At 34.7% G+C, this 12,863-nt stretch overlaps 1 protein-coding gene across 2 annotated transcripts in view; it reads left to right on the forward strand.

The window, feature by feature from the left end:
- The window catches only part of LOC150095393 (suppressor of tumorigenicity 7 protein homolog), a 458,155-nt gene that overhangs the window by 230,685 nt on the left and 214,607 nt on the right, over positions 1 to 12,863 (forward strand). For both annotated transcript variants that reach the window (XM_090410726.1, XM_090410727.1), the window contains exon 7: positions 5,733 to 5,832. In XM_090410726.1, coding sequence (XP_090266852.1) covers positions 5,733 to 5,832 — 100 coding nt within the window. The remainder of the gene's footprint in view (positions 1 to 5,732; positions 5,833 to 12,863) is intronic.

Below are 12,863 nucleotides of genomic sequence, written 5' to 3' on the forward strand. Positions count from 1 at the left end.
CATCATTACTATCTCCCTATCTACAATTTCCCTTCAGATAGGTCTGTTACTTGTCAAGACTCCAATATTATCAGATCTTATATTTCTTTCGTCTAAGGCACTTTGTTCCCTATCAAACTACCTATATCTTGGTCTTCCTCTGGGTCGTTTTCCTGCAAACACCTGGCAGAGAACACTTGTTTTGCCAATTGTCTTTCCTCACCCATTCTGTTTAAATGACCATTCCACCTGAGATTAGCTCTGCTAATGCATTCCTGGATGCTGACAATGTCAAGTTCTTTCCTAATATCCTCATTTTTAATATGATATTGCCATTGATGCCATCTGTTCACGCTTCAAATCTTTCTCAGGACTCTCATATCTGCGGTCTCTAGTCTTTGGTCAAGTGTTTTACTTCTGACCCAGCTCTCAGATCCATAAGTTAAAACTGGTTTGAACACTGTCTTGTATAGCTAATTTAGTGTTCCAACTAATTTCTCTCTTATTCCATATGAACTTATTCAATTCACTTCCTACTATACCAGCTTTATTGATTCTGTTGCCTATTTCCATATTTAATTTACTATCTTCACTAAAAATCGTGCCTAAGTAGGTGAAATGTTTTACTTGTTCAACAGGTTCTCCATTCACAATGCAGTTGCCATTTTCAACGATTCTGCCTATTTTCATTGTCTTTGTCTTTTTATTGCTGACCTTCATACCATATCTATTACAACAGTTATTCAATTTAGTGAAGGAATCTTGCAGACTCGTAGTGGATTTATTGATAAGTATAACATCATCCGCATAAAGCAAGCAACTGACATTAACATCTCCAATTCTGATATCATGTTTAATACCATTCTCCTTTATAATGTGATCCATATAGATAATGAATAACAGAGGGGATAATGTACATCCTTGTCTCACACCAGATTTAACATTAAACCATCTTCCTGTACTTCCTTCAATTCTAACTGCTGATTTACAACTCAAATAAAGACTAAGTATTGCTTGATATAATGCCCCATTGACACCATATACAGGGTGTTCGGGATAAATTTGACAGTTTCGTAAGGAAAAAGAAAATCTTCTTTGTATCTATTAAATTTAATGAATTGACAAAAAAACATTACAGGCAGAGTTAATTACAATACTATCAACAAGATTTACTCAAAATAACCACCATTAGCATCGATCACAGCTTCAGTTCTGCTTCGGAACCTCGAACAAGCTGATGCTACAGTCTCCCTGGGAAGGGCCGCAAAAATTGTTTTAATTTTATCCATTAACTGGGCTTTTGTATTACTGGAAGTGCGATTGGTGTCTTTTTCAACTGCGCCCCATACAAAATAATCCATGGGATTAAGGTCTGGGGAGTTTGGAGGCCAAACATTTGGACTGGTGAAGTCGTAGAAATTTTCAGACAACCATTTTTGACTTTTCCCAGAGGTGTGGCAAGGGGCCGAATCCTGCTGCCATACATACGGCCTACCATTGGCTACCCTTGTTATCCAGGGCTTGACTACAGTTAGCAACTCCACGAACAAAGCCCGAATTCCAATGCCAGGGTTCTTCAACACCTGTTCCTGCAGATTTGCGAGGAATTCTGCTGTACGAACGCAATCAGATCGTCTGCTAGGGATCTTTCTTCTTGCTACATCCTCGTAGTCACCATTGCAAGTCTCTAGTTCATGCCTGATTGTTTTTACTGTATTCAGGGAGCATTGGGCAGCAGTCGTAATATCCTTATTTTGATGGCGGGCACGAATCATCATGATACAAGTTATTCTCTTCCATGATTCAGGTGGGTTCCAGCTATCCATCCTTTCTGACATCTTGTATATGAATGAAGAAGGGTCCAAACTTTTAAATGAAGAGAAGTGTGTGTTAATACATGTAACTTACGGAAAAATATAATTAATTATAAATATGTCAAATTTATCCCGAACACCCTGTAATTGTAGCTTATTGAATAGCTTCTCTCTTAGCACTTTGTCATATACCTTTCCAGATCGATAAAATTTAAATATAGATCTTTGTTATATTCCCATGCTTTCTCAACTATATGTCGTAAAGTGAAGATCTAATCCTGACAGCCTCTCTTTGGCCTGAATCCAGCTTGTTCTTCACCAAGCTTCTCTTCCACAATTCTTCGCAACCATTTCTCAAGTATACTTGCATATATCTTACCAGGAACACTCAGTAATGAAATGCCTTTGTAATTTTCACATTCAGTTTTATTTCCGTTTTTTTATATATGGGTACTATTAGAGCTCAACTCCAATCATCGGGAATTCGTTCCTCTGTCCAGGCCTTCTGAACTATCCATTGCAGCCACTGTGAGACTTTTATACCACCATACTTCAACATTTCAGGTCGAATTTCATCTACTCCTGCTGGCTTTCCACATTTCTCTCCTTTGATGGTTTTTTCTACTTCAAGTATGGATATGTATTCCTGACTGTATGCCTGTTGAGTGTTTTTTACCACTGTGCAATCACTGCTTGTTTCATTTAGCAATTTTTCGAAGTAATTACTCCATACTTCAAGGATATCATTTTCTCCCATTTTCATGTCACCTTTATCATCTCTAAGTCCTTTCACAGCACTCTTTCCTCCATTTCTAAACTTCTTCAACAACTTCCAGAATATTTTGCTACCTTCTTGATATTTATTTTCTATGTTCTTGCCAAAGTCCTCCCATGAGTTTTGTTTAACTAGTTTTACACAGTGTTTAGCTTTCTTACATTTGTCTTTGTAATCTCTATGAGCACAAGCTGTCTTATTTGCCAGGAACTTTTGATATGCTTTTTTCTTTTCCTTCACTGCCTCTTTTACTTCCTGTGTCCACCATGGAGTTCTGATTTTTCTCTCCTTTCAGATAACCTCACCGCATGGCTCTCTGGCTGAATCAATCTGGGTTTTCTTCAAGGCTTGCCACTGAATCCCCAAATTTTGGTTCCTGTTCTCAAACTCTTTCATTTTTTCTTCAATAATCTTTGTGTGTTTTAGTCTACAGTTCACTTCTGAGAGCTGCTCAACTTTTATTCGCTTTAAAACTTTCTTACCTTTTATTCTTTCAATATGAAATTCAATTTTATCCTGCTCAAGACTAAATAGTGATCACTTCCAATTTCAAATCCTCTGTAGAAAGCCTCACTATCAACAATAACATAGTCAATGAGACTTTTCTTATTTCTTGCCTCTTCTCACCATGTGAATTTGTGCACTTATGTTGGAAGATGGTGTTAGTAATAACCAGTCCGTGTCCTGAGTAGAAATCCAACAGGTATTTGCCATTATTATTAGCTTTGCTCTTTTCTCCAAATTTTCCCAAAATATTTTTGTATGTCTGACACTCATTTCCTACTCTGCTATTTAGATCCCCATCAAGGACCAACTTTTCCTTTATCATTGTGTCAGTTGCTTTCTCTAAAGCATCAAAAAATTCCTCCACTTCTACCTTAGTAGAACCTTCTGTGGGACCATAGGCACAAATAAGTCTCAGTGTCCAGTTCCCCATTCTCATATTTGCGCTCATCACTCTACTTGAGACTGCCTGCTTCAAGAAGATTAGCCTCGAATTTAGTGTTGAATACTATGGTTACTTCTTTTCCTTTATTGTCATTACCTGAATATAACATATTGTATTTATTGCTCAGAAAGATCTCACCAGTTTTTGTCGTCTTTGTTTCAGTCATCCCTATATGTCGATCTGGTACGTATCTAATTCCTCAGCTAGTTCCATTCCTTTGCCATTCAGACTACTTATGTTGATAGTACCGATCTTTAACTCTGGTAATATTGAGTTGGGGTGTGTTTTCAGATTTGTACCTGAAATCTGTAACATTTATTTTCAGTAATCTGAAAATCTCAAAATAAATGTTACAGATTTTAAAAATTTTCGATCTATACATTTTTTATGGCTAACTATTTTAAAAAATCACTCACCAGGATGAAATAATTTAGTTACCGATTTGAAACATTTTACAAAGTTATTTTTTAATGGCATACTACACTGTTTGCATGTACATTATGTTCCAAATTTACCACCAACATTTGTCTTCTGCTTTACATAGCAATTTGCTAATCATATCTCGTGCAATTTTATTTTAAATTATTTTCCTAACCTTTAATCATGAGTAAAAGAATTAGCGAGCAAAAATAAAAGTGTGAAAATGATTCGAAAAGTAATCTGATTGGAAGAAAAATTTGAAATAATAAAGAAAAATCAACATGCCAAGTACAGAGCAAAGATAGGACAAGAACATAAAAATAGGTGAATCAACTGCTGAATACAAAGAGAAAGGTAAGGCTGCTTCAAGTTCATCATGCATGCACACGAAATGAAAGTATTATAATGATTGAATTAGAGAGACTTCTTTTTACATGAATCGAAGATTAACCAAAAATGGATTCCACTAAACACTGGCCTTATTAAATCAAAAGCATCGTCTCTTTGTAACCTGGAAAGAAAGGGCTATCAATGATGGAAAAGAAGAATTCCACGTTAGTGCTGGGTTTCAAAAAGAGAAAAATAGCCTACATAATCTAATCACAGGCGAAGCTGCAAGTGCAGATAAGGAGATATCCAGAGATTTTGAAGAAAATTGTGTAAGAAGGGGACTATTGTGATCAACAAATATTTAATATCGATGAATCCAGCCTTTTTTTGGAAGCGAATGCCTTCCAAGACTTTTCTAGCCGAATCAGAGAAATCTCAGCCTGGTTATAAAGTAGCAAAGGCGAATGAAATTACTGCTAGCAATATGCGAGCGTTTGGAAGCACATTCTTCCACATTGTGCAAATAATTTTAGAGGCTTTTCAAATGAATCTAAGTTAATTAAATCTCATTCTGAGAAGTTGAGTGATTCCAACCTGCTGAATTTAGAAGCACAGCGGGAAGATCTTGAAGAATATGAAAAAAATTTAATCACTGACAAGCCCAAAGAGATTTCACAGAAACAATTTGAAAATAGTTTTCGTAGAATCGAAATTTTTAAGCGGCAATGCTTACAGACTGACCCCGGTGAAGAGAGAACCAGTAAAATTTGCAGAAGAGGCAATTCGGCCATACTGTCAGTTGTATGAAAAAAAGAAACAGAATGCTTGCCAAACTACGTTAGCTCAATTCTTTGTTAAGAAGCAGAACGATAAATTAAATTTATAATCTGAATGTTTTATTGTGTTTCAGCTTCATGGTTTTCCTTTAACTAGGCCCTGGGACATACCCTAAATCTTGTATAAAAAAAATTATGGGTCAAAAAAGAAATTTGAGTAATGAGTTATGCATTTTCTGATAGGTTATTATATTCGACTAATGTGCCTATTTTAAAGAACACATTAGGCGCAATCGAGGGATTGCTGTACTTCATCTACTTCAGCCAGTAGGAAAGTTAATGCAGAGGCATTTATATTGTAAATTTAGTGTTAAGCTGTTTTGTGTTCAAAATCAAGAATGAAAAAGATGAACATACAGGCTTCATAAAGATATTCTTTAAAGTATGCAGTAAGGCCTACATGCTATATTACTTCAGTCTTTATTGTTATTATTTATATGATTTTATCTTTCTTGGCTAGAATATCAATTCTTTTTTGCTAAAGCCTTTATTGGCGTGCTCTTCTATTGTAGAAGAGAAATTTAATCTTGAAGCTGTGTATTTTAAAATGGATTGTTCAAAATATACTGTTTTTTTGCATTTTTTCATTATTGCAAATTAAAAAAAAGTTTTAAATTGTAATTTTCTAGGCAGAAAAACTTTTCAGGCAAGCTTTAAAAGTTGCTGAAATAAATTATAGAAAGAGTCAACAAACACAACATCAGAGTCCTGTACAAGAATCTTTACATAGTAAGTTTTTTTTTTTTTTTTACATTGCTTGCATGATTTAGAGATTGTCTGCAGTTTAATCTCCTTTTCAGCACAGTATTCAGAGTTGAAAATAGTCCAGTTAATTCAATAATCATGAAGAAATGTATGGCAACAGATACATGCCATACATTTCTTCATGATTAGTGTATATTTCTTCTTATTAATATTAGAATTTTTAAGATTTTGCTTGTGAATAATGAATAAGCACTCATCTTCACAGAATTGTTCTGAAAAAATTACTTACTAGAACTCATTTTCGAAATTATGGATTTTACAAATGTGTTATAACTAACTCTTTTTATTATCCCAATGTTTCGATCTTCATATCAAGATCATCTTGAGCATACACAAATATATAAGACAAGCTGGATTACATCAAAACCATAAGCTAGAGAAACAATGATTTGATCACATGTTATTCTACTGGCATCACCTCTAGTGAGAAAAAATATATATATATATACATATTTATCTTTTGGGGGGGGAGAACTCTGTAACCCCTAGAGAGCACGTCCCCTGGGTGGCAGATAGGGTAGCCCACCATGTGTGTGTATATGGTGGGGTGGTCCGAATATACTGAATAAGGACTCATGGACCAACAGGGCCATAAGGGACAATCATCTTAATTGTAAGGGAAGTGGCACTCTCCCATGGACCCCTAGCTGGATCTATCCTCTTCTTCTTCCACTACTTTGAGGAAGATCCACTTACTTCTTTAATCTTTCCTATAAGGCCTTATCAGCCAACTCTTCTTATTTTATGACCCTTATGCTCTTAGAGTACTTGAGGGCCATGGGGTTACAAATCTGGCCTTACAACTATGCCCTCTCTATTAACCTTACTATAATCTACTCTTTCCCCATTCAATATACCCTATTCCTCCTATTGTTTTGAATTCGGAAGAAGTCTAGTTCAGAAGCGTTAAGGTAGCAGCCCTACCACTGAACTATTCCATCGTCAGGCTAGTCCCCTGACATGGAGAACATAACTCGGCTTGTAAGCTGACAAAAAGATAATCAGATTGAATCTATGGAACACAACCCTGGAATGGAAACGACAAAATATAATACACATAGCAAACTGGAATGTAAGAGGAATAGCATATAAAGAAATAGAATTAGACCAACTATTAAATGAAAGAAATTTTAAAATAGCAGTAATCACTGAAACAAAAAAGAAATTAAAAGGAACTATGAGAACCGAAAATTTTAATGTTAATACAGTGGAGTTGACAGAGACCAAAGAGCACAAGCAGGAGTCATGATTTGGATTCATAACTCCCTTTCAAAACAGTTAAAACATTATAAATTATGGAATGAAAGAATAATAGAAGCTAGAATAAAAATAGATAGAGGCTATTTAATAATAATTGGTTTATATGCCCCAGAAGAAGGAAGAGAACAGGATAATATTGATTTTTATGATCAGCTACAAAACATATATAATAAAATAAATAAAAATGATTCTGTAATTTTAGCAGGAGACTTAAATGCAAGAATTGGAAACACGAAAATTAATAATAATATAGGAATACATGGAGAACATACTCTAAACAGGAATGGTAAAAAATTGATTGACTTTGTAGTTTATAATAATCTAAAAATAACGAATTCCTTCTATAAACATAATCTAGTCTATTACAGAACCTCAATGTCAATACATCTGTAGGATTGGATGGTATACCAGCTCGTGTCGTACGTGAAGCTGCTAAGGAATTGTCAGTACCCTTGACCATTTTGTTTAATTTGAGTCTCGGGTCTGGGTTAGTCCCGAGCGGGTGGAAAGAGGGGAAAATAGTTCCACTGCATAAAGGTGGTTCCAAGACTGCTGTTGTAAATTACCGACCGATTAGCATATCAGGAATCATTATCAATATCTTGGAGAAAATAGTCAAGAGGAAAATACAAGATTGGATAGAAGAAAATGGGATACTCTATCGGGGACAGCATGGTTTTGTGAAGGGTAGGTCATGCCTCAGTAACTTGCTCACGTATTATAACACAGTGACGGCTGAACTGGATAAGGGTAATGGGTTTACAGTGATTCTACTGGACCTTGCTAAGGCCTTTGACAGGATACCACATAGAATTCTAATCAGTAAATTGCAGCATATGGGGATGGATATAGGGTTGGTGAAATGGATAGGAGGGTGGTTGATGGAGAGATATCAGAGAGTGGTTTATTCAGGAGTAGAGTCCACAAGACGGCCTGTGACTAGTGGTGTGCAACAAGGATCTGTTCTTGGACCACTGCTGTTTAATTTGTTCATTAATGATATAGGAAAGGATCTGATAGGAACAGTTCATTTGTTTGCAGATGATGCAAAGTTGGGTAGGGCAATAGTGAATGCAGATTATGTCAAAATTTTGCAGGATGATTTGGATAGATTGGAGGTCTGGGCTAAGGAGAATGGATGTCAATTTAATGCAAAATGTAAGGTTATACATTTTGGGGTGAAAAGATTAGCAGCAGTTTACTACATTGGTGGAACTGTACTCCAGGAAATTGATGAGGCACAAGATTTAGGAGTGTTGGTGGATAAGGAGTTGAAGTTTAGTGGGACACGTTGCAAAAGTGGCCAAATCAGCTCATCAAATCACTTGGTTGCTGAAGAATACATTGACAAGCAGAGACAAGCATGTTATTGTTCCTCTGTATCGAGCCTTGATAAGACCCCATCTCGACTACTGTGCCCAGATTTGGTCACCTAGGTTTCTTCTTGATGGGGAGGAGGTTGAGAGGATCCAGGGGCGAGTGACCAAGATGATAGCAGGTCACTGGAATGAACCTTATGAAAACAAGTTGAGGATTTGTGGGTTGCAAAAATTGGTTGATAGGCAGAGGAGGGGAAATATGATTGAGACATTCAAATTACTGAAGGGTCTCTATAAAATTAATTCTGAAGATATTTTTGAGAATAGGGCTGGTTGTGGGAGGACTAGGGGACATCCATGGAAGCTATGCAAAAGTGTGGTTAGTAAGGGTGTTAGAGCTGGGTTCTTTAATTTTAGAGTGGTGAATGAGTGGAATGGGCTGCCAGAGTCTGTGGTGGATGCTGTGACAGTGAATGAGTTTAAGGCAAGGTATGATAGATACTGTGTGAATGTCGAATAGTTGTGATGAATGTGATTTGGGGCCTCCCTCGATGAGTCTAAGGACTCCCTGGAGTTGCCCATAATAATAATAAATATAAATATACTTGGGCAGCAAGAGGGTGGAAATCAATATTAGATTATTTTATATTAAATGAAAAGACATCAAAATTTTCACTAGATGTTAGAGTTCACAGAGGATATGAAATAAGCAGTGACCACTTCCTTGTTAAAATAAAATTAAGATTTCCACCTAAATGGCTACAAGTAACAAGAACAGAAAGAAAATTTGAAACATTTGTTTATAAAACTAGACTATTGAATGACACAAATGTACAATGGCTGTATGAACAAAGAATTAACCAATATCTAGATAAAATAAAACAAAATGAAGAAATAGAAATAGAATGGCTTAATATAAAAATGATACTAAATGCAGCAGCAAATGAAAGCTTAGGAAAGACCAAAAAATTCAATAAAAGGAAAAAAGCTGAAGATCTGGGATGATACAATCAAAGAAATAATCAAAAAGAAAAATGAAGCCCATCACAAATGGTTAAGCAGTAAAAGATCAGAAGATGAAGTAGAATGTAAAAGAATGAGCCATAGCTAAAAGAGAAGTCAGAAAAAGACAGAGAATCATGGAACAATTTTGTTTCTAATTTAGAACATGATTTATATAAAATAAGGCCCCCAGTATATATATAAAATTTTGAAACACTTAAATGCAGATACCAAAGAAAACATAAAATTAAACACCGAATTGAAAATTAGAAGAATTTTTAAATTAAATTCTTCTAATTTTTAAATTACTACACAGAATTGTGGACAGACAAATATTTTTAAAAAGACAATTGGCAAACAATTAATGAAAAGGAAATAACTAAAGAAGAATTAGAAATCGGCCTGAAAGAAACAAGAAATGGAAAATCACCTGGAGAAGATAAACTAGGTTCAGAACTATATAAATATGCAGGAACTAGATTCAAAGAAAGTCTTATTATTTTTAAATAAAATTTATTCAACTGGAATCCCCCCAATAGAATGGATAAAAGCAATTGTGATTCTTATCTTTAAAAAAGGTAATAGAGATGACCCTAAGAACTATAGAGGTATCAGTATACTAAATTCCTGTTACAAAATATATAGCAGAATCTTAAATAGCAAACTAATGAAATATTCCAAAAACTTTATTTTAGAAGTACAGAATGGATTTAGAAAAGGACGATCATGTATAGACCCGCCCTTTTGCCTAAAATTAATAATAGAGAAAAGAAGAGAATACAATTTAGAAACACATATTGCATTTATTGACTTTGAAAAAGCATTTGACAAAGTTAAAAGAAACATATTATTTAACATATTAAAAGAAAGACAAATACCAAATAATATCCTAAAAGCTATCACAAATATATATGAAAATAATAAATACAAATAAGATTAAATCACGAGCTATCATATACGAGAGAGATAAACCAAGGGGGTCCGACAGGGATGTCCCCTCTCAGCAACTCTTTTTAATATCTACTTAAATGAAATAATAATAAAATGGAATAAAAATTTACATCAAGGAATTAAACTTTCTTCTACAGTAAACTTAAACACTGTCCTCTTTGCTGATGATCAAATAATAATTACAAATTCTGAAGATAAACTACAGAAAGCTATTTTAGATCTAAATGAGATAGCCATAGATTATGGTATGATAATATAAACAACGATCTATGGCCTTTAAAGGACAAGATCCAGCAAGAACAAAAATAGTAATAGATAACAAGATCTTAGAACAGGTGAATTCATTTAATTACCCAGGATGTATGATCACATATGAAAAAGATATAAACGTAAAAATTGCAAAATATTTAAAAATAACAAGTGTAATTAACTCTATATTTAAACCAAACTTAGTTCAAAAACAAACCAGACTAAAAGTATACAGTACATTAGCCCTACCAGTCTTAATGTATATATGGAAGCAAAATCTGAACAATAAAACAAAAAGACAAAGATTAACAACAGCAGAAAAATGAAGTTTATGAGAAAAACTGCAAAATATACCCTATTTGATCACAAAAGAAACGAAGAAATTATGAAAGAATTAAACCAAGAACCAGTAATAGAAAAAATTAAAAAATATAAACATACATGGATGGAACACGTTCAAATAATGAAAACAGAAAGATTACCAAAACAAGCCTTAAAGTACATGCCATTAGGAAAAAGAAAACCAGGACGTCCTCTTAAATGATTCAACGATGACTTCTAAGGCCGGAACAGGCCATGCTAGGCCTAAATCCTTGATATGCATGATGATTATTATTATTAAACCTCCATGGAGTAAAGGACTCGCTCGCAATTCTGTTGAAGAAAAATTTATATGTTGCCACCTTTCTTGATTGCACACAAACTTAACTAAAACTCTTGCCACACCTTCTATATAATGCAAAATTCTATAATGCCCTTTCAAAAATTTATAGACTTCTATCATATTGTCCTCCCCACCATCTCTCTCTCACTCTCTCTCCCTCCCCCCCTGTACCATTGCCTGCTGGCCACATACTCTCAGTCTATCTTCATAATCTACATTCCATTATCCTGATATCATATCCTCTTCAAGGCCAGGAGACAAACTTCCATATCTTTATTTTTCCACATTAATTTTTGTACTGTGACCTCATCATCATCAAATTCCTGCCATGTACCCTCAAGGGGTGTACAGGATATGATAGTACTACATGAAAAAAATTACATCATTATTAATTTCCTATCTACAATTTTCCTCCAAATCAGTCTGTTACTTGTCAAGACTCCAACATTATCAGATCTTATATTTCTATCGTCTAAGGCACTTTGTACCGTATCAATCCACCTATATCTTGGTCTTCCTCTGGGTCGTTTTGCTGCCAAACTGGCAGAGAACATTTGTTTTGCTAATCTTTCCTCGCCCATTCTGTTTAAGTGACCATACCACCTGAGATTAGCTCTGTTAACGTATTCCTGGATGCTGACAATGTCAAGTTCTTTCCTAATATCCTCGTTTTTAATATGATATTGCCATTGATGCCATCTGTTCATGCCTATAATCTTTCTCAGGACTCTCATATCTGTGGTCTCTGGTCTTTGGTCAAGTGTTTTACTTCTGACCCAGCTCTCAGATCCATAAGTTAAAACTGGTTTGAACACTGTCTTGTATACAGCTAATTTAGTGTTCCGACTAATTTCTTTCTTATTCCATATGAATTTATTCAATCGACTTCCCACCATACCAGCTTTGCTGATTCTGTTGTCTATTTCTATATTTAATTTACCATCTTCAGTAAAAATTGTGCCTAAATAGCTGAAATGTTTTACTTGTTCCACAGGTTCTCCATTCACAACACAGTTGACATTTTCAATGATTCTGCCTATTTTCATTGTCTTTGTCTTTTTATTGCTGACCTTCACACCATATCTATTACAACAGCTATTCAATTTAGTCAGAGAATCTTGTAGACTTGTAGCAGATTTATTTAGAAGTATAACATCATCTGCATAAAGCAAAGAGCTGATATTAACATCTCCAATTTTGATATCATGTTTAATACCACTTTCCTTCATAATATGATCCATATAGATAATGAATAACAGAGGGGATAATGTACGTCTTTGTCTTTTTATTGCTGACCTTCATACCATATCTATTACAACAGCTATTCAATTTAGTCAGAGAATCTTGCTGACTTGTAGCAGATTTATTTAGAAGTATAACATCATCTGCATAAAGCAAAGAGCTGACATTAACATCTCCAATTTTGATATCATGTTTAATACCACTTTCCTTCATAATATGATCCATATAGATAATGAATAACAGAGGGGATAATGTACATCCTTGTCTCACACCAGATTTAACATTAAACCATCTTCCTGTACTTCCTT

This window comes from Typopeltis vanoorti, chromosome 20 (genome assembly GCF_054136105.1).
Source record: "Typopeltis vanoorti isolate ZY-2024b chromosome 20, IOZ_Tvanoo_1.0, whole genome shotgun sequence".
Lineage (NCBI taxonomy): Eukaryota > Metazoa > Arthropoda > Arachnida > Uropygi > Thelyphonidae > Typopeltis > Typopeltis vanoorti.